This window comes from Erythrolamprus reginae, chromosome 1, assembly GCF_031021105.1.
Source record: "Erythrolamprus reginae isolate rEryReg1 chromosome 1, rEryReg1.hap1, whole genome shotgun sequence".
Lineage (NCBI taxonomy): Eukaryota > Metazoa > Chordata > Lepidosauria > Squamata > Dipsadidae > Erythrolamprus > Erythrolamprus reginae.
The window spans coordinates 402,192,813-402,215,816 of record NC_091950.1 but is presented as its reverse complement, the minus strand read 5'-3'; the positions used below and the strand labels follow the sequence as shown (position 1 = coordinate 402,215,816).

At 46.1% G+C, this 23,004-nt stretch overlaps 1 protein-coding gene across 1 annotated transcript in view; it reads right to left on the bottom strand.

Annotated features, from left to right (window-relative positions):
* Nucleotides 1-5,883: 5,883 nt before the first annotated feature.
* The window catches only part of LOC139162240 (uroplakin-3b-like), a 28,586-nt gene continuing 11,465 nt past the window's right edge, over nt 5,884-23,004 (bottom strand). Inside the window, exons 4-6 of the mRNA XM_070742387.1 lie at nt 17,139-17,215; nt 10,879-11,008; nt 5,884-6,066 (exon numbers count right to left, since the gene is read on the bottom strand). Coding sequence (XP_070598488.1) covers nt 5,901-6,066; nt 10,879-11,008; nt 17,139-17,215 — 373 coding nt within the window. The 3' untranslated portion in view covers nt 5,884-5,900. The remainder of the gene's footprint in view (nt 6,067-10,878; nt 11,009-17,138; nt 17,216-23,004) is intronic.

Below are 23,004 nucleotides of genomic sequence, written 5' to 3'. Positions count from 1 at the left end.
GAAGTAGCGATGGATTACTGTATGTATTGTTTTTGTAACCAAAAGAATCCCTTTCTCTTTTAAACCAACAGAGGAGATTATTACTCCAAAATACATCAAAAACTCTTTCAGGCTGAACATACAGGTAAAACTCAAAAAATTAGAATATCGTGCAAAAATTCGTTTATTTCAGTAATGCAACTTAAAAGGTGAAACTAATATATGAAGGAGACTCATTACATGCAAAGCAAGATAGTTCAAGCTGTGATTTTTCATAATTGTGATGATTATGGGGTACAGCTGGTCCCAATCCCATGTCAGGAGTTAGTACCTCCTGAGATAATATTACAATGCAGGAAAAATGGTCTGTAACTATGGCAATGGCTGATGTAAGCAATATTTAGTGTGTAACCATAGGTTTCCCAATTGAGTTGCAACTTGATTGGTTGAGAATTATATAAAAGAAAGAAACACCTTTGCATGTGTTCTGTCTGGGTGCCCCCAGACTTCAACACCAACTGGAAAAAGCAGCCAGACACGCTGGTAAAAGCAAAAGCACTTTATAGTTTGAAAAATAAACACAGAGAAAAACCTGTTCTTCCCAACAGGCAGGCTATGAGGCTTCACAGCAAAGTCCTGACGGCCAGACAATACAGCAGACTTCTTGCTGGCACACACACCACTGTAGAGAATAAGCCCCCACGCCTTTTTCCCCAAGGTTTCAGCCTTCAAGGCCACAAGTCAGAATCAGAGACGCCAAAGATCACAGCCAGGTCCCAGGACTCCCAAAGATAATACTCCACAATACAGGAAGGGTGGGTCTGCCTTTTCAGCCTTTCTGGGGAGAACCACACCCAAACCCAGCTGTTACCTATTTAGGACTGGAAGTACCTGGCTAATTGTCCCCTTCGTTGTTCTGCTCTTCTCTGCCTGTGATCGATGATGGCTTGAGCATTTTCATCTAAGGACTCCAGGCTGCTTGCTGGGGAGAGCTCCACCCCGGGGGACTCTGGCTGTTCTCCCTCTCCCTCGGCCTGATATTCCTCCTCCCCTTCTGCCTGGGCCTCCTCCTCCTCCTCCTGTTCCTCATCCTCCCCCTCTGAGCAGGGAGCCGGCAGAGGTTCAGCCGTTCCCTGAGGAGCCTCAGACGGAATCACAACAGTATGGGTGTGATAGATGTGGTCATTGTAGTGGTTGTGGACGTTATGTAGTACAGTAGTTACATATAGTTGTATGATAGTGTTGAAGATGGTTTGTTATATTGGTTAATAGCTAAAGAGTTTGTAACATCGAGTAAAACTGATAGTTTATTTAAAGAAACATTTTTGCTAAAAAGAAAAGTAAAATATATTTCTTACAAGAAAGCCTGTTGCAGTGTTTTCTTTCTTTGAAGAATTCAGTTACTTATAGTTTTTAATCTGTGGCTAGTTGGCTACCATCCGCGTTCGTAACACTTAACATCCCAATCTCAGAAAATTAGAATATTGTGAACCGGTCCTCAAAGTATCCCACTCTAATCAGCTAATTAAGCCATAATACCTGCAAAGGGTTCCTGGGCCTTTAAATAATCTTTCAGTCTGTTTCAGTAGGAATCACAATCATGGGAAAGACTGCTGACCTAACAGTTGTGCAGAAAACCATCATTGACACTCTCCGAAGCCTCAAAAGGTACTTGCAAACAAAGCTGGATGTTCCCAAAGTGCTGTATCAAAGCACATCAATAGAAAGTTGTGTGGAAGGGAAAAGTGTGGAAGAAAAAGGTGCACAAGCAGCAGGGATGACCGCAGCCTGGAGAGGATTGTCAAGAATAGGCCATTCAAAAGTGTTGGGGACTTTCACAAGGAGTGGACTGAGGCTGAAGTCAGTGCATCAAGAGCCACCACAAACAGACAAATCCTGGACATGGGCTTCAAATGATGTATTCCTTTTCTCAAGCCAACAAACAACGTCAGAAGCTTCTTACCTGGGCTAAAGAAACACATAGAAACATAGAAGATTGACGGCAGAAAAAGACCTCATGAATGATCCATCTAGTCTGCCCTTATACTATTTTTTGTATTTTATTTTAGGATGGATATATGTTTATCCCAGGCATGTTTAAATTCAGTTACTGTGGATTTACCAACCACGTCTGCTGGAAGTTTGTTCCAAGGATCTACTACTCTTTCAGTAAGATAATATTTTCTCATGTTGCTTTTGATCTTTCCCCCAACTAACTTCAGACTGTGTCCCCTTGCTCTTGTGTTCACTTTCCTATTAAAAACACTTCCCTCCTGGACCTTATTTAACCCTTTATGAGTCTCAATGTTTGTTGTTCTCCTCAAAGATGAGAGAACCCATTGAGTTTCCACTCAATTGTGGGGAAAGACTCCAGAAAGCAAAAAAACTCTGATATATTTATCACACAAAATGATTTCCAAATATATATTGTTTTGGCTTTGGCTTGTGCAGGTGCGTCATTAAAGCAACATAACTGATTTGAAAACATGTTGAGGGAGCGATACACAGCTATACACAGTCACAATGAAAATATGTACAGAATCCACTGCCCTCATGATTCATGTACAGTATATTTATATAGTAACATCAATGAAACATAACGTATTATGTTAAGAGAATAAGCATCTGATTTCTTTTGTTTATATCTTGCTTTATTCCTGTGTAGGAGGCACGCATAAAGTTCCCACCTCCTATTTTCTCTACAACGGCAGCCCTGTAATCTTAATCTTAAAGCTGTCAAGGTTGAGAAGCTAGCATTTCTGAATCTTCACACCTTGAAGTTGCATGGGCCAACTCCCCAAATTCCTCAGCCAGCATGCCAGGTAGGGAATTCTGGGAGTTGCAGTCCACACAATGTAAAGTTGCTGAGTGAAACACTGGGCTTGAAGACTTGCCCCAAGGCAGTGATGGCGAACCTTTTTTTCTTGGGTGTCGAAAGAGCGTGCGCGGGTGCTATCGTGCATGCGAGAGAACCCATACTCATAATTCAATGCCTGGGGAGGGCAAAAACAGCTTCCCCTACCCTCCAGAGGCCCTCTGGAGGCCAGAAATGGCCTGTTTTCCAATTTCTGGTAGGCTCGTGTTTCACCCTCCTCACGCTCTAAAAGCTTCCCTGGAGCCGGGGAAAGGGTAGAAGCGTCCTCCCCCATCCCCCTGGAGGTTTCTGGAAGCCAAAAAAGCACTCCTAGAGCCTCTGTGGGAGCCAAAAATCAGCTGACCAGCACACACACGCACGTTGGAACTGAGCTAGGGCAACGGCTTGCGTGCCAACAGATATGGCTCCATGTGCTACCTGTGGCACTTTCTTTTTCTTTCTTTCTTTCTTTCTTTCTTTCTTTCTTTCTTTCTTTCTTTACTTACTTACTTACTTACTTACTTACTTACTTACTTACTTACTAATTTATCTATCTATCTATCTATCTATCTATCTATCTATCTATCTATCTATCTATCTATCTATCTATCTATCTATCTATTTATTGGATTTGTATGCTGCCCCTCTCCGAAGACTCGGGGCGGCTAACAACAATGATAAAAACAGCATGTAACAATCTAATCCAATAGTAAAATAACTAAAAACAACCTTATTATAAAAAGCAAACATACATACAGACATACCATGCATAAAATTGTAAAGGCCTAGGGGGAAAGAATTTCTCAGTTCCCCCATGCCTGACAGCAGAGGTGGGTTTTAAGAAGTTTACGAAAGGCAAGGAGGGTGGGGGCAATTCTGATCTCTGGGGGGAGTTGGTTCCAAAGGGCCGGGGCCGCCACAGAGAAGGCTCTTCCCCTGGGTCCCGCCCAACGACATTGTTTAGTTGACGGGACCCGGAGAAGGCTCACTCTGTGGGACCTAACTGGTCGCTGGGATTCATGCAGCAGAAGGCGGTCCCTGAGATAATCTGGTCCGGTGCCATGAAGGGCTTTATAGGTCAAAACCAACACTTTGAATTGTGACTGGAAACTGATCGGCAGCCGATGCAGACTGCGGAGTTTTGGTGTAACATGGACATATTTGGGGAAGCCCATGATTGCTCTCGCAGCTGCATTCTGCACGATCTGAAGTTTCCGAACACTTTTCAAAGGTAGCCCCATGTAGAGAGCGTTACAGTAGTCGAGCCTCGAGGTGATGAGGGCATGAGTGACTGTGAGCAGTGACTCCTGGTCCAAATATGGCTGCAACTGGTGCACCAGGCGAACCTGGGCAAACGCCGCCCTCGCCAAAGCTGAAAGATGTTTCTCTAATGTGAGCTGTGGATCGAGGAGGACGCCCAAGTTGCGGACCCTCTCTGAGGGAGTCAATGACTCCCCCCCCCCAGGGTGATGGACGCCATAGGTTCGCCATCACTGCCCTAAGCCATAATTTTCTGTCCTTGTCTGGGAATTAAGGTATTCACACATCTTAAAGCTGTCAAGGTTGAGAAACAGTCCTCTCAGCAAAACATGGGTGTTCGAAAGGAGCCATATTGCCAGCACTTGTAGAAGGCCTGTGAGAGTCAGATGGCAGACCCACAACGGCACTCTGGGCAACTGGAGCAGGAGGGCAGGTAGTGGGGGAAATATGTATGAGCCAATCATGCAAAGCCAGAATCACGTGGTTGCCCAAACAAAGTCTTGGCTCCAAACCAACTGCTCCTAGAGCCAATCTTATATTAAGCTACAGGTAATCCTTATGAACCCAACTGGGACCAGACTTTCCATTGCTAAACAAGACGATTGTAACATAAGCCATATCCAATTTTTAATGACTTTTTTTGGTCACAGTTGTTAAGAGAATCATCGTAGTTGTTTGGCGAATCACAGTTGCTAAGTGCCTGACGTTTGATCACACAACCACAGCAGGGGTAGATTGCTTGTACCACTGCTACTGGTGCGCTCTGCGCGTAAGTTTGAGTGTCCTGTGTGCATGCCCCAGCGTGCTTTGGCTTTTGCGTCTGTGCATGCGCAGGAAGCAAAATTTCACCAAGAGATGTGTGCACAAATGAGATTTTGGGGATTTTTATGCTTCCACATGTGCGCAGAAGCAAAAATATCAGCAAAATCTCACATGCATGCGCGTCCCCCGTAAGACTTTGCTTCCTGCGCATGTGCAGAAGCAAAAACATGCTGGGACTTTTTTTGCTTCTGTGCATACACAGAAGCGAAACCTCATGTGGGAACATGTGCACAGGTGTCGGGCATGCACGCAGCCCAGCCAGCCTCCGAAACCCATTAAAAAGTCCTAACGGACTTTTGCACCAGGTATGAATGGGATTGGTGATCTGTTAGGACTTTTTAATGGGTTCCGGAGGCCGGCCGAGCTGCGTGCATGCCTGATACCTGTGCACATGTTCCCACACGAGGTTTCGCTTCTATGTATGTGCAGAAGCAAAAAAAGGGGCAAAAATTGCCGAAACCTCATCCGCGCAAGTGTCCTTGCATGAGATAACACTTTGGGCACATGCGCAGAAGCGAAATCTCATGTGAAGGTGTGCACACATGTGTCAGGTATGTACGTGCGCACGCCAGCCTCAGGATCCCATACCAGTAGAAAAAAGTAAATGGAGCCCTTTGCTGGGTGGGACGCACCTGGATGCGCCTTGCAAGACATACAAAGCTGCACAAGCAGCTCATCTTTTGCTACCAGTGTGGCGTCCTTTACCGGTAGGAATCCACTACTGATTAATCACAGAGATTCTGCAACTCTTAACGACCTCAGTAAGATGGAAGGCTGAGTCAATGTTGAGCCTGGTGAGATTTGAACTGTCAAATTGCAGGCAGCCAGCAGTCCACAGAAGTAGCCTGCAGTACCGCACTTTAACCACTGCACAACTGTGGCTCAGTAGGTTGTGAGTGTGCGTGGTGGGGGTATGATTGCCATGGAAAGACATAATAGAGATCCAATTAGGGGGCTGTTGGTGCATCTGTAGGTGTTATGAAGTTCAAGGGGTGAGATGAGGGCCAGGCACATCTGCAGAGGGTGGAGGAGGAGGAGGGGGCCCAGGTGGGGCAGGGGGAATGTGGTGGGTGTCATAGCGGCTCCCTTGGAAAGGCTCCTGGCGCTGCTCCTCTTGACTCTCAGATGGATCATGGCGCCAACGCTTGAAGCTGTCGAAAATAAAGAAACTGGCTTGAGTAGGGAAACAGCTGCATGTTAATTTATTTCTTTGATGGACCACCCTGAGTTTTCAGAAGCAAAAAATGGCCGAAATCTCTCTCCTGCGTGCATCCCCTCGCAACCATGTGCAGAAGCAAAAACATGCTGAGACATGGGCACATGCACGCAAGATAACCAAAACTGTGTGTGCAGCACATTGATTGCTACCAACAGTGTTCACTGTAACCTGCGCGTGCGCACACACGAACCCCAAAATACCCACCCATGCACCCTTTTCCACTGGCGCGCACTCCCCATCCCCATGCCAGCCCACAGGGGGGGGGCCCCCACCGGCAGTAGAAGGAAAGGGAGCCGCGGCCGCCCCAGCTTCCCCACCGTGCCTCCAGCCCCCTTGCGCCCCTGGCCTCTCGGCGCTGCCCCCCGCCTTCCCGATCCGCCCCCTCTCCTCCTCCAAAGAAAAGCGCGGAGGCTGCCTGCTTGAGCCTCTCGTTGCTGCATGCAGCTTCGCCCTGCCTGTCATCCTGGGCGAAGCGCTGTGTGAGGGAGTCAGGAAGGTCCTCCTGCCCCCCCCAGCCGAAAACACAATGGAGGTCTGCCACCACCAGCTTGAGCCTCCCGTTGCTCCACCCCGCTCCGCCCTGCCTGTCATCCTGGACCTCCATTGTGTTTTCAGGGGGGAGCGGCGGGAAAGCCCTCTGCCGGCCAGGAAAGCCGGCTTTCTGGGAAAGCAGCATGCCTTTCAGACACGCTGCTTTCCTGCACCTCTTTCCTGGGGGGGGAAGTGGCCTCCTTCCCCCTTCTGCCCAGGAAAGAGTTGCAGGAAAGCAGCGCATTTTAAAAGCGCGCTGCTTTCCCGGAAAGCCAGCTTTCCTGGCCGGCATAGGGCTTTCCCGGGCAGCTGGCTTGAGCCTGGTGCCGGTCAGCAAAGCCGGCTGCCCGCCGGAGATGTGGAGAGAAAGAAGGAGGGAGGGAGGGAAGGAAGGGAGGGAAAAGTGAACGAGAGGGAAAGAGAAAGGGAGGAAGAGAGGAAGGAAGGAAGAGATAAATATAAAGGGAGAGAGGAAGAAAGAGAGGGAGGGGAAGAGGGGAAGGAAGGAAAAGAGAGAGAGAAAGAGAAAAAAGTGGAAGGAAGAGAGAAGGAAAGAAAGGAAGAGAGAGAGAGAGAGAAGATAGGAAGGAAGAGAGAGAGAGTGAGAGAGCAAGAAAGAAAGAGTGAGAAAGAGGAGAGAGGAAGGAAGAGAGTGAGAGAGAGTGTGAGAGAGGAAGAAAGCAAGAGAGTGAGGAGTGGAAGGAAGAGAGAGAGAAATGATAGAATAAAGGGGAGAAAAAAAGAGAAATGAGAAAATGATTGAGGCAGAGAATTACAGGAAAGAGAGAGAAACAGAGAGAGAAGTGACTCTTGATTTAAAGCATATGGTAAAAGCAGTTAAATAATAACAGAGAAAAAAAAACCCAGCCCTCACCTGTTTTAATTAATAGTTATGTTTTTGGATTTGCTGGTTGTTTTAGTTTTAATAGTAATAGAGTTTTGTTTTTTTTATTATTACTTTCTTTTAATAAAAAGAAGGGATTTATTTATTTATTCATTCATCCATTTATTTATTTATTCATTCATTCATTCATTCATTCATTTATTTATTTATACTTCTATGCCACCCAGTCCCAAGGGGACTGCTGCTCAGACACTATACTTTTCCGCCCACCCCGAAAAAAAATTAGAGGGAACATTGGCTACCAATACACCATCCTTTACCATACCAGTAGCAGCCCACTACTGACCTGAGGGTAGAACAAGAAACAATGTATGGAAACTGTTAGTATACTGTATGTAACTATGTTGGGTGTTGCATATATAAAGGAGCCAACAAATGTCAGTTTAAAACTGTACCTTTAAGAAATATTTGCTGGTTGGCCATAAGAGGGAGCCAACGCCTTTCCTCTTAGTGGGAGTTCTTTACTAGAGAGAGAGATATTTACTTTGTTTATTTGGACTGTGTAACTACCATTGCTTGTTTTGCCTATCTGTAAATAATAATATTGTTCTATTTTGTACTAAGTCTGATTCATTGACTGACTAACCCACATTGCTACATTAACTCTACGTAAAGTTTGTTGAAGGTTTATTACCTAGACATTCTAACAGAAACTAATGAAAGAGAGAAGCGATCTAGAAGCAAGTAGCAACTTCCTGATAGAACCATTCATTGGTGAAATGGCTTGCCTCTAGTGGAGGCAACATTGGAGGTTTTTAAAGAAAGAATATTGAAAAGAAGGGTTTTTAGGAAAATATTGGACAACCATTTGTTTGAAACCGCATCAGGTCTGCTGCTTGAGCAGGGATTTTGGACTAGAACAGGGGTCTCCAACCTTGGCAATTTCAAGACTTGTGGACTTTAATTCCCATAATTCCTCAGCCAGCTTTGCTGGCTAAAGAATTCTGGGAGTTGCCATCCATAAGTGTTGGTTATGACCTATAAAGCCCTTCATGGCACCGGACTGCCTTCTGCCGCACGAATCCCAGCGACCAGTTAGGTCCCACAGAGTGGGCCTTCTCTGGGTTCCGTCAACTAAACAATGATGTTTGGTGGGACCCAAGGGAAGAGCCTTCTCTGTGGCGGCCCCGGCCCTTTGGAACCAACTCCCCCAGAGATTAGAATTGCCCCCATCCTCCTTGCCTTTCGTAAGCTTCTTAAAACCCACCTTTGCTCTCAGGCATGGGGGAACTGAGATATTCTTTCCCCTTAGGCCTTGCAATTTACGCATGGTATGTTTGTATGTATGTTTGGTTTTATAATAAGGTTTTTTTTAGTTGTTTAGTATTGGATTGTTACATGCTGTTTTTTATCACTGTTGTTAGCCGCCCCGAGTCTACGGAGAGGGATGGCATACAAATCCAATAAATAATAATAATAATAATAATAATAATAATAATAATAATAATAAGTCTTAAAGTTTCCAAAGTTGGAGACCCCTGGAGTAGAAGACTTGCAAGGTCACTTCCAGCTCGATTATTCTATTAAGCAAAGTCAGATAAGAGAAATCTCAGCCCACAACGAAGGAATTCAGGTGGAGAAAATGCTTCGGGCTTGACCCTCTGTAGTTCTCGTTATGATAAAGGAAGGAAGGGGAGAGATTTTCAAACTTGCAAGATTCTGCTATTGTAGAATAATAATAAAGGTAGCTTTAGTATTCATCCATTTAGTTTTTCAAACCTGATCTCCTTTCAAAGACTGATCTTTGGGCTTTCTGAAAAATTCAAAGTTTTCTGTATACAGGTATGTCTTTGCCACCATCTGGTGGTCAGCTGGATCTCTACAGCTCAGATATGTTGCCTTGCTCACATGAAAGGTGGGGAGGAAGGAAGGAGCCAGAAGAAAACAGCTCTCTGGGCTTCCCAGAGTGCTGGTGGACCTCCCCTGCCCTCATTATGTTTCTGTCAATGTTTTCAGCATCGTTTTTACCCTTCGGCCTTGCCTACTGTTTAAGGATTTCCTACACCTCATTTGTCTCTGGGTATTGATAGGATGATCACCTGTCCTTTGCCACACCAAGGTTCTAGGTGTGGGTTCTACTGTGGTTGGATTGCAGACAGGTCCTCTGGCAATAAACTTCGAGCCAGATGGACCGGATCCATCAGGGCATGGTCAGCCTGTGTGGCTGTCAGAGGACAATGAGGAGGAGGGAGAGATAGAATGTGAGAGTCCTGCAGAGGCTATAGAACAATGATGATGAACCTTTTTGTTCCTCCGGAGCCAAAAGAGCACCTGTGCACATGCCCACACTCATTATTCAATGCCTGAGAAGGGCAAAAACAGCTTCCCTTGCCCCCCGGAGGCCCGCTGGAGGCTGGAAACAGCCTGTTTTCCAGGGGGCCCAGTAGGCCTGTGTTTCACCCTCTCCAGACTCAAAGGCTTCCCTGGAGCCGGGGGGAGTAAAAATGCCCTCCCCCATCCTCCCTGGAGGCTCTCTACAAACCAAAAATGCCCTCCCAGAGCCTCTGTGTGAGCCAAAAATCAGCTGGCCAGCACGCACATGCACGTTGGAGCTGAGCTAGGGTGACTCGCACAGCAGATATGGCTCCGCATGCCATCGGTGGCACCCATGCCATAGGTTCGCCATCACTGCTATAGAACCCCCACTGGGGCTTTGGCTGGGTCTGACAAGGAAGAGGAGATGAGGGATCCTATCCTGGATACAGGAGTGAGAAGGATGCTGGGGAGGCAAGAGCAGTTGCGCAGACTCAGAAGGAGGAAGTGAGCACAGCTGGGCACAGTCTGTAATCCCAGGGTGTATATAAGGGGGAGGAGTTGGGAGGTCCCCTTTGCAGAAAGTCAACATTTGATCCTTCGAAGGAAAAGAGCATGTTCAGAGTTTTTGTCTGTTGTTCAAACCTACCTTGTGACAGTTCTGGACAATTCTAAGGTTAAAGTCTGCTGTGAATAATTCTGTTTTTGAAGCATCGCTTATCAACTCTGCCTCCCATTCTGAACTTTGGCAGTTGAAGGACATTCCTTTGTTATAATTTGTGTTTTGCAACAAACTATATTGTAAATAGACTCTTTCATTTTGAAACCTTGTGTCTGAGCCTTAATTGGAGGTTAATTAATGGTCGGTTGCTGTGTAAGACAAAACAGGTACTAGTGGTGGGTTGCTACCAGTTTGCACTGGTTTGGGTGAACTGGTAGCAGCAGCAGCAGTGGGAGGCTCTGCCCAGCTACCCCAATGCCATCACAGATGATCTGCGCATGCGCACACATAGTATAGCAAAGGTAAGTGAAAACCCATTACTGGTGGATACTTACCATTCATAACAGACGGTGCTCAGGAAGCCAATGGTGACGACTCCACAGAGAGCGGAAAGAATGACAGTGATGACAATCATGTCTCCACTACGTCGTCCAGGCCAAGTGTCTATTGTTTTCCAGACTTCAGCTGAGAAGAATGATAATATATAACACTATTCATTAATGATATCACTATCTGATATCTGGGGGAGGGGGAAGCAATAACATATGTCTGGACATAATTATGTAAAGGATCCAGATCGTGCAATATGCCTGGCACAAGTTACATAATCCGTGTATGTGAAGGCTGATGCATTGATGTGATCGTGGCTTTTATCTAACCAATGTACCTCTATTCAAACTATTGGTTTTATTTTCTTTCCAATTGGCTGTATTAGTTTGTTTGTTAGCTTAGGGCAGAGGTCCCCAACCTTTTTAGCACCAGGGACCGGCTTTAAGTTAGACGAGTTTTCCACGGCCCGGGGGGGGGGCTTTGGTCATATGGGGGTGGGGTTATGGAGGGGTGGAGCTTAGTGACGCAGCCCTCCACACTTCTCCACAGGGCGGGGAGAATCAGGAGGCTCCTTTGGCGGCTGGGGGCTGCCTGGCTTTGTGATTTTGGCTGGGGGGGGGGGGAGTTAGGAAGGTCCTACTTCTCCCCCCCCAGCCAAAAATTCAAAGCCTATCTGCTGGATACGGGCGATGAGTGGGACAGAGCGGCGCGGAAGCCTCTTGCAGCAGCTGCCACAGCCACCGGCTTCGGCGCCGTTCGTCCCGCCCATCGCCCGTATCCAGCAGAAGCTGCTGCCCGAGTGCTCTTGGCCGGCGGGATTTAAAGTGCTGGGGTGGGGGGTGTCCCAGCGGGAGGCGAAGCACTGGGGTGGGGGGGCTGTCAGGACACCCCCACCCCAGCACTTTGAATCCCGCCGGCCAAGAGCACTCGGGCAGCAGCTTCTGCTGGATACGGGCGATGGGCGGGACGAACGGCGCCGAAGCCGGTGGCTGTGGCAGCTGCTGCAAGAGGCTTCCGCGCCGCTCTGTCCCACTCATCGCCCGTATCCAGCAGATAGGCTTTGAATTTTTGGCTGGGGGGGGAGAAGTAGGACCTTCCTAACTCCCCCCCCAGCCAAAATCACAAAGCCAGGCAGCCCCCAGCCGCCAAAGGAGCCTCCTGATTCTCCCCGCCCTGTGGAGAAGTGTGGAGGGCTGCGTCACCGCCCGACGCCCCACCCCGTCCTGCATAATGTTCTCTGCCGGGAGGGCAGCGCCGCCGCGGACCGGCTGAAAACCCCCAACGGCCCGGTCCTGGTCCGCGGACCGGCGGTTGGGGACCTCTGGCTTAGGGTCTTCCTTTTGTTCCTGGGATCAGGTGGCTTACGTACATAAAACAGAATAGCTGTTTTAGCTTGGGTGAAAAATTTCAGCTGCAGTGAATGCCTGGCCGACTGGGAGCAAATTTGGACTAGAAATATTAAATTAACTAAATCAACAGCTTACAAAGAGAACCAATATTAAATGTTTTATTGGTGGAATTTGGCCCTAAAAAGATTGGCGAAAATATATCCAAATTGTAATCGGAAATATTGGAAATGTAAAAAAGAGCAGGACACCTTCTTCCATTTATGGTGGCTACATCCCAAAGTGAAAAAGTGTTGGCGGAAACTCCAAAAATAGCTACAGGAAATAATAGACACCGTAATTAAATTCATACCGGAATTCTTCTTGTTAGGCATTATTATAAAACCGTATTCTAAACATTTGAAATATTTAATATTACATATACTTTACTCCCTGTAGTAACAGCCGCAAGAATTGCCTACGCACAAAGATGGAAAGACCCACAGATACCCGTTGAAAAGGAGATGATTAAAAAAAATGACTGTGCAGAGATTGACCAATTAACGATGGAATTAAAGGATCAAAAGGACTCGGATGTCTACTCTAATTGGACAAAATGGTATAAATGGATACAAAAAAGAAATTAAAAACAGCAGTAAGAGATGGACGGAAAAAGAAAATATTAAAAAAGATTGTGTATATAATATATAAATATATAATATATTGATATGAATGTAAATATAGGGATGCCAACTCACTTGAAAATATTAAGATGTAAATGTTTAAAAAATTCAATAAAACGTGCGCACATACTAGATAAATGGTCAAAGCAATGGAAACTGCAGTTTAATGTTTCCAAATGTAAAATAATGCACTTGGGGAAAAGGAATCCACAATCTGAGTATTGTATTGGCAGTTAGCAAATACTTCAGAAGAAAAGGATTTAGGAGTAGTGATTTCTGACAGTCTCAAAATGGGTGAACAGTGCAGTCAGGCAGTAGGGAAAGCAAGTAGGATGCTTGGCTGCATAGCTAGAGGTATAACAAGCAGGAAGAGGGAGATTATGATCCCGCTATATAGAATGCTGGTGACACCACATTTGGAATACAGTGGTCCCTCGACTTGCGCGTTCTCGATTAGCGCGAAACGCTGCAACGCGGTTTTTCAAAAAATATTATTTAAAAAATAAAATATTAAAATATTATTTAAAAAAAAAAATTTTTTTTTTAAATTTTTTTTTATTCTGTTCCCTGAATGGAGACCGCCGGCCGCTCAATCGGGCCGGCAGGGAACAGAATGGAGCCTTCCGCGGCGGGGCTGGTAAGGGGGGGAGCCGAGGGGGGAGCCGAGCCCAGCCCCGTGGCATTCGCTTTCCTCCCGCCGGCAGCCGACTGATCGTGGGCTCCTTCGCAACCTCGGAGAGCTTCCTGGTTTTCGTGAGCTTTCATGCCCCGGAAGCTCTCCGAGGTTGCGAAGGAGCCCACAATCAGTCTCGGCTGCGGGTGGGAGGAAGGCGAATCCCCCGTGGGCTCCGTTACATTTTCCGCTGCCAGCCAGGCCATGCTGGCGGCAGCGGAACAATCGCTGGGTGGAAGGCGTGCTCGGCTCTGCCGCTCCAGCCGCTTTCGGCCGAGCCTCCCCGGCCAAGCAGCCAGGGAAGTCGAGCCAGGCGTGGCGGCGGCAGCGCTGCTTCTCCGGTCGCCCGGTCCTCTCCTGCCTCCTGCGCCGATGTTCCCCGCTGCGACGGAAGGCAGTCGCTTGGCTAGGGAGGCTCGGCCGAAAGCGGCTGGAGCGGCAGAGCCGAGCACGCCTTCCACCCAGGGAGTCCTGCCCTTTCATCCCCGCCGACCACAGGGGCGAGGGGTGGGGATGAAGGGGCAGGACTTCCCGGGCGGAAGGCGTGCTCGGCTCTGCCGCTCCAGCCGCTTTCGGCCGAGCCTCCCTAGCCAAGCGACTGCCTTCCGTCGCAGCGGGGAACATCGGCGCAGGAGGCAGAAGAGGACCGGGCGACCGGAGAAGCAGCGCTGCCGCCGCCACGCCTGGCTCGACTTCCCTGGCTGCTCGGCCGAAAGGGGCTGGAGCGGCAGAGCCGAGCATGCCTTCCGCCCGGGAAGTCCTGCCCCTTCATCCCCACCCCTCGCCCCTGTGGCCGGCTCATCCAGGGGGGCGTGTGTGGACTGGCAAGCGGCAAGCGGGAAGACCAAGGGAAGGTTCCTTCAGCCGCCCAACACCTGATCCGCTCCGCAGCGCGGCAGCAGCGAGGAGCCGAAGATGGGGTTTCCCCTTTGCCTTTACCCCATCTTCGGCTCCTCGCTGCTTCCGCGCTGCGGAGCAGATCAGCTGTTGGGCGGCTGAAGGAATCTTCCCTTGGTCTTCCCCACCGCCCACACGCAAACTCCACCATCTGCGCATGTGCGGCCATGAAAAAAATGGCGCACATGCGCAGATGGTGGTTTTACTTCCGCATCCAATATAACGCGGAAATCGGTTAGCGCGGGAGGTCTTGGAACGTAACCCCCGCGCTAACCGAGAGATCACTGTACTGTGTTCAGTTCTGGAGACCTCACCTACAAAAAGATATTGACAAAATTGAATAGGTCCAAAGACAGGCTACAAGAATGGTGGAAGGTCTTAAGCATAAAACAGATCAGGAAAGACTTAATGAACTCAATCTGTATAGTCTGGAGGACAGAAGGAAAAGGGGGGACATGATCGAAACATTTAAATATATTAAAGGGTTAAATAAGGTCCAGGAGGGAAGTGTTTTTAATAGGAAAGTGAACACAAGAACAAGGGGACACAATCTGTAGTTAGTTGGGGGAAAGATCAAAAGCAACATGAGAAAATATTATTTTACTGAAAGAGTAGTACAGTGATCCCCCGCTCGTTGCGAGGGTTCCGTTCCAGGACCCCCCGCAACGAGCGGGTTTTCGCGAAGTAGCGCTGCGGAAGTAAAAACAGCATCTGCGCATGTGCAGATGGTGTTTTTACTTCCGCAGCGCTAGCGAGGAGCCGAAGATTGGGGGCGGCGCGGGTGTTTTAAAACGTCCCCGCCGACATGGAGGGCTCGCTAGCACCCCCCTAACCCGGGTTGGGGGTTCGGGGGTGTGCTAGCGAGCCCCCCATGTCGGCGGGGACGTTTTAAAACACCCGCGCGACTTTCCAATGGGTCCCGAAGACAACGCGTTTGTTTTCGGGACTCATTGGAAAGTCACGCGGGTGTTTTAAAACGTCCCCGCCGGCATGGGGGGCTTCCTAGCAGCCCCCCAAACCTGGGTTGGGGGTCCGGGGGGTGCTGTCAAGCCCCCCATGCCGGTGGCGACGTTTTAAAACAGCCGTGCCGCCCCCTATCTTCGGCTCCTCGCTAGCGGGCAGGCAGGCGGCTCCTCGCTAGCGGGCAGGCAGGTGAGAGCTAGCGCCAGCGAACGGCTTGTCCGCGCTCGCTCTGGCCGCTTTCGAGCTGAGTCCTGAAGCGAATTCGCTTCAGGACTCAGCTCCAAAGCGGCGAGAATGAACGGTGTGGGCGGGTGAAGGGCGGGCGGCAGCGAGGAGTTTGCGTGGGCGGTGGGGAAACTCCTTGCTGATGCCCGCTGCTCGCCCTCCCGCCAGCAAGAGGGGGAAGACCCAGGGAAGCCGCCCAGCAGCTGATCTGCCGGGCACCATCTACGCATGCGTGCCCATAGAAAAAAGGGCACGCATGCGCAGATGGTGTTTTGACTTCCGGGTTGAAAAATCGCGAATTACCCTGTTCGCAATGGTCGGGGACGCAATAACCGGGGGATCACTGTAGATCCTTGGAACAAACTTCCAGCAGACATGGTAGATAAATCCACAGTAACTGAATTTAAACATGCCTGGGATAAACATATATCCATCCTAAGATAAAATACAGAAAATAGTATAAGGGCAGACTAGATGGACCATGAGGTCTTTTTCTGCCGTCAGTCTTCTATGTTTCTATGTTTCTATAAAACAGAATAACTGGCCATGATGACAAAAAATGAACAGAGTGCATGTGGTGATTTCACAGTTCAAACCCCGCCCCACCCCTCCCAGGAGTCCCCACATGGCCCATTTTGGATGCAGGTAGGGGCAGGGGCAGAGGCTCAGGGAGGGAGAAAAACAGGCCTACTGTAAATTCCGGAAGGCCTGAAATGGGCCCATTTCCAGCCTCCAGAGCCTGGGGAGGCCATTTTCACCCTCCTGGAAGTTCAAGGAAATCCTCCAGAACTTGGGCAAGGCAAAAATGACCTGCCCATTCTGCTGCAGGAGGCCAACTAGGCAGTGTTGGTTATGACCTATAAAGCCCTTCATGGCACCGGGCCAGAATATCTCAGGGACCGCCTTCTGCCGCACGAATCCCATCGACCAGTTAGGTCCCACAGAGTGGGTCTTCTCCGGGTCCCGTCAACCAAACAATGTCACTTGGCGGGACCCAGAGGAAGAGCCTTCTCTGTGGCGGCCCCGACCCTCTGGAACCAACTCCCCCCAGAGATTAGAATTGCCCCCGCCCTCCTTGCCTTTCGTAAGCTGCTTAAAACCCACCTCTGCCGCCAGGCATGGGGGAACTAAGATACACTTTCCCTCTAGGCCTTCACAATTTTATGTATGGTATGTTTGTATGTATGATTGGTTTTTATATAATGGGTTTTTAACTGTTTTTTTAGTATTGGATTTTGTTGTACTGTTTTACTGCTGTTGTTAGCCGCCCCAGTCTGCGGAGAGGGGCGGCATACAAATCCAATTAATAATAATAATAATAATAATAATAATAATAATAATAATAATGCTCATCATGACCACACCCATCCAACAACCGGGCAGAAAACCCCTTGCTAACATTTTTGAAGCCCACCCCTCGTTTCCCAGGTCCACAAAACGTTACAATACCATACATTTCTCAGCTTCTTAATGGCAGCCAAGTTCCTCTTCTTGCATACCTTTAGTCAGCCAGATTGGAGAAGACCACCTTGTTTCTGCTTTTGAACCCGAGGAGTTCATGGCGAGGAATTTTACTCTGAAAAATATAAAGTGAAATTAAAATACAGGAGGAAGGAATGGAAAGAAATATCAAATCGAATAGAATAGAATTTTATTGGCCAAGTGTGATTGGACACACAGGGAATTTGTCTTGGTGCACATGCTCTCAGTGTACATAAAAGAAAAAGATACATTTGTCAAGAATCATTTGGAACAACACTTAAAATGATTGTCATAGGGGTCAAATAAGCAATGAAGAAACAATCAATATTATTAAAAATCTTAGGATACAAGCAACAAGTTACAGTCATACAGTCCTAAGTGGGAGGAAAAGGGTGATAGGAATGATGAGAAAAACTAGTAGAATAGAAGTGCAGATTTAGTAAAAAGTCTGACAGTGTTGAGGGAATGTTTTTTTAGTAGAGTGATAGCGTTTGGGGAAAAACTGTTCTTGTGTCTAGTTGTCTTGGTGTGCAGTGCTCTGTAGCAACGTTTTAAGGGTAGGAGTCAAAACAGTTTGTGTCCAGGATGCGAGGGGTCAGTAAATATTTTCCCCACCCTCTTTTTGACTCGTGCAGTATACAGGTCCTCAATGGAAGGCAGGTTGGCAGCAACACTCCGCAATCTGCATTGGTTGCCGATCAGTTTCCGGTCACAATTCAAAGTGTTGGTTATGACCTATAAAGCCCTTCATGGCACCGGACCAGATTACATCAGGGACTGCCTTCTGCTGCACGAATCCCAGCGACCAGTTAGGTCCCACAGAGTGGATCTTCTCCGGGTCCCGTCAACTAAACAATGTCGCCTGGCGGGACCCAGGGGAAGAGCCTTCTCTGTGGCAGCCCCGACCCTCTGGAACCAACTCCCCCCAGAGATTAGAACTGCCCCCACCCTCCTTGCCTTTCGTAAACAACTTAAAACCCACCTCTGCCGCCAGGCATGGGGGAATTGAGATCCTCTTTCCCCCTAGGCCTTTACAATTCTATGCATGGTATGTATGTATGTATGTATGTATGTTTGGTTTTTATATTAATTGATTTTTAATCATCAATACCAAATTACTATTGTACACTGTTTTATTGTCGCTGTTAGCCGCCCCGAGTCTCTGGAGAGGGGCGGCATACAAATCCAATAAATAAATAAATAAAATAAATAAATTGTTTTTTCTGCAGTTCTGATTCTCCTCTGAAGTCTGTGTCGGTCCTGTTGGGTTCAAGCACCAAACCAGACAGTTATAGAGGTGCAGATGACAGTGACATTGTCAGTGCCTTTCAGCTCAATTAATGATCGGGTGTATCCTCACAGTTTAGTCTGTGAAGATGTTGGACATAATGGTGAATGAACAAAACAGGGAGGTTCCGATAGCTCCAGAAAGAGAACAGGTGACCAATCTATTTTGGGCTGCTTTGATTGTGACCATCATGAATGAAAAGGTGCAAAATCTTCTTTAAGCTATCAGCTTAATATTAATAAAGTTAATGATAATTTCAATAATAACAATAACAATAACAATAACAATTAGATAGATAGATAGGTAGGTAGGTAGGTAGGTGATAGGTAGGTAGGTAGGTAGATGGTAGATAGGTAGGTAGGTAGGTACGTACGTACGTAGGTAGGTAGATGATAGATAGATTAGATAGGTAGGTAGGTAGGTAAGTAGGTAGGTAGATGATAGATAGATTAGATAGATAGGTAGGTAGGTAGGTAGGTAAGTAGGTAGGTAGATGATAGATAGATTAGATAGGTAGGTAGGTAAGTAGGTAGGTAGATGATAGATAGATTAGATAGATAGGTAGGTAGGTAGGTAGGTAGGTAGATGATAGATAGATTAGATAGGTAGGTAGGTAGGTAAGTAGGTAGGTAGATGATAGATAGATTAGATAGGTAGGTAGGTAGGTAAGTAGGTAGATGATAGATAGATAGATTGGTAGGTAGGTAGGTAGATGATAGGTAGATAGATAGATAGATAGATAGATAGATAGATAGATAGGTAGGTAGGTAAGTAGGTAGATGATAGATAGATTGGTAGGTAGGTAGGTAGATGATAGGTAGGTAGATAGATAGATAGATAGATAGATAGATAGATAGATAGATAGATAGATAGATAGATAGATAGATAGATAGATAGATAGAGAAACAAAACAAAACAAGATTTTGGAACTCAATACACCTCACGATTGAGGAAAAGAAAAAAGTGTGGATCATTGATGTTGACATACCAGGTGACAATCAAATTGATGAAATCAAGAAAAACCTAGCTGATAGCAGGATCATAAAATCGAACTACAACAACTCTGGCATAAACCAGTATAGGTGGTCCCAATAGTAATCAGCACATTGGGTGCTGTGCCAAAACACCTCAGCTGGCATTTGAAAACAGTAAACATAGACAAAATCACAATCTGTCAGTTGCAAAAGGCCACCATACTTGGATCTGTGCGCATTATACGAAACTACATTACATAGTCCTAGATGTTTGTCAAGTGTTCGACTTGTGATATTGTGATATGAAATACAGCATATAAATCTCGTTTGTTGTGTATTACTTTTTTTGGTGAAAATAATAATAATAATAATAATAATAATAATAATAACAACAACAACAACAACAATAATAATAATAACAACAACAACAACAACAATAAATAATTGCAGTAAATATTTTACAATCTTTATTCAACAATGGAATTGTTCTGTAAGTCTTGCTTGAAGGCAAATCTTGTCCTTTTGGAAGTACAGTAAAGTAATATTGGCCCCTTTCCAAGATTCTGATCGAATGATTGATTCATAAAGGTGAGACTACGTTAACACATCATGTGTGTATTTCAAAATTCTTCCATGATTTTATTTGAATTTGTATGAAAAACATAGAAAGTCTCCTTGGAAAAGATTGATGGATATTTAAAAAAAAAAAAAAGGAATGTACCCAAACTTTCATAATGTCAAACAAAACATAAATAGTCCAAAAACAACTTTTGAAATATCAAGAAGTCTTTGTCCCATTTACGGATGTCATGTCATCTTTTCGGATTCCGGGGAAGGAACCAGAGCAAAAAAAAAAACATGTGTGCAAACACCACTTGCCCTCTTAGGCTACAAGCCCATCTACAAACCCATCATTATCTGATTGCAACTTCTTTTTTGTATTATTCAAGCCTGAGAAGCCTTTCTGGCTTGGACTTCATTCCTTTCTCTTACGCAGGGTGGAAAGTCTGGTTGAATGGGTCTGCATTCCTGTTTTCTCAACACCCCGAGTGTTGAAAACTGGCTATACCTCCAACTTCAGAATCAATAGGGTGGTTGTTGTTTTCCTTCTTTTGTCTTTTTTCCAGAATTGTGACATTTGGTTTCATTCTTCCTTCATTTCTAAGGGCAGTGTGTCTCAGGGTCTCAAAACAAGTCAAAATGGCAGCTGTAACTGTGCAATCCGAGATGCGTGTAAAAAAGGGCGTGGCTTGGATTGCACAGTTATGGCTTCATTTTTTGACATGGCTAAAAGGGGGCGGGGCTTCAATCGGTGACTTGTGGCCATCAACTTGATATTTTTTTCAATGCCCTTCCGTCTAAAGATGTTTTTAGAGAAGTGGCTGCTCACCCCAAATATTTATTTCTCTCCAATTGGAAATTTACAGAAAAAAAGATCAATGAATGAAGTTGGTTAAGAAAATTGGCTATGCGGAGCAGGGAGTGAAGGGCTGCAAAAATTTTTACTACCAGACTGTGGGTGTGGCCTATTTTGTGGGTGTGGTTTGCCAGCCATGTGACCAGTTGGGAGTGGCTTGGCAATCATGTGGCCCAGGGGCTTAAAGGTCATGTGACTGTTTAACGGTGGCCATCTTGACATCACTCACGTCAAGGGTTTAGGTTAGGGTAAGGGTCCCTGGCTTCTCCTCACCTCAAAGAGATACAATTTCTCTATCTATTTACTATTACTGAACATCCAAAATATACCATTTAATTCGATATTGAAGATTCGGAACTCGGAAGCAAGGTGTTGGAACAAACTGCTTTAATTGTCAAAGACCAGACAAGTCAAACGGAACACAAGCAAAATATATACAGTACTTTCGGTCACTGACAGGAGAGCCAATACAGTAACCATACTTTTCCCGCCAAAAGTGGTGATACAGTAACGGAGCTTATACCCAATCAGGATAGCAGTCAGCTGGTGACCAATAGGAAACTGTTTCCATGCAGAATGGCTCCCGCTGGAACTAGGCAGATATATAGCAGATATCATTCTTTGATTTACATCTTGCCTATCAGTCCAGTAATCAAGGAAACTTCCCTGCTTTTTAATTGATATATAAACAAACAAAAGCCTGAAAAACTGATCATCCTCACTCTCATAATGACTTTATATAATTATATTATATTTAATGACATAATGCCAATGACTACTTCAGCTTCAACCACAACAACACACGAGCACACAACAGATACAAACTTAATGTAAATCGCTCCAAACTCAACTGCAGGAAATACGACTTCAGTATCCAAGTAGCTGTTGCATGGATCTCACTATGAGACTCTGTAGTATCATCACCTAACTCACCCCAAACTTTACCCTTAGACTATCCACTGTTGACCTCTTCCAATTCCCAAGAGGTCAGTCAGGGGCATGCATAAGTGCACCAGCCTGCCTTCCGTCCCCTGTCCTAATTTTTCTTTTTAATTGTTTTTTACTAGTATCATGTATATGAATATTATTATATCTTTACAGACCCCCAATATGTACTTGACAAAACAAATAAATGAAAATAAAATATGCCTCCCCCTTCTTTCCCCAAATAAATGCAGTGAGGTCCCCCAAATTTCCCAATGGTTTTTGTTTCTCTTCCCTCACGCCCCCCCCCAAAAAACAATTTCATGGTCACTCAGACCCAACAGCTTCCAAGAGAATTTGAGAATGTATTTGCACTGCTCGCTTATCCATGCTTGTAAATGAAGACAGCCTTGCCAATGTGGTAAGCCATGTGTATCCATAAAAACAAACCTAATCAGGATTAAATTATGTTTAATGTGCCCTGCAGATTTGGGACTGGATGCAACCTGAGACACCGACAGGTCTGTTGGCTTAGATAACCAAGTGGAAAGGAGGAGATGTTCCTCCAATTTCAGTCTTGATTTCTTTTAGGATATTATTATTATGGTTGGTCACACAATCAGCCAGATGTTAAAATGGATTTGGCATTTCCCCCCGCCTATCGAGTCCTTCCTAAGGACCTGGAATAGGCAGACCTTGTGTTATTTTTAAAATTATTATTGGTATTATTGGTACAAGTGGATTCGACTTACATTCCCTACCGGTTTGCATCGCGGCGGAAGTGCACATCACGTCAGGGAATTTAATGCCTGTGTATGCGCAGAAGTCTTTGCGCATGTGCAGAGAGTTTTTTGCCAGGCACTTTCAAGAAGTGGCGACCAGAGAACTGATTCGGGGGTATGGACAGCCAGCTATCACTGGGGGGAAATTTCCGCCACCGTTTCAGGACAACTGGTCCAAATGGGCAGCATCAAACTCATTACCGGACTCCATAGTGTCATCCCCAAACCCCCAACACTTTACCCTTAGATTATCTATGGTTGACCTATCCAGATTCCTAAGAGGTCAGTAAGGGGCGAGTACAAGTGCACTAGAGTGCCTTCCGTCCCCTGTCCTATTGCTCTCCTATATCTCCTATTCCTTTCTTCTATTCCTATATCTCTTCTTCTGTTATTTTCATTGATATGTTCTATTAGTATATCTTCTTTTCTATTATTTCATAGATATATTTTACTATGAGTATCTCCTCTATAACCTTCATCATGTATTTTACTATATGT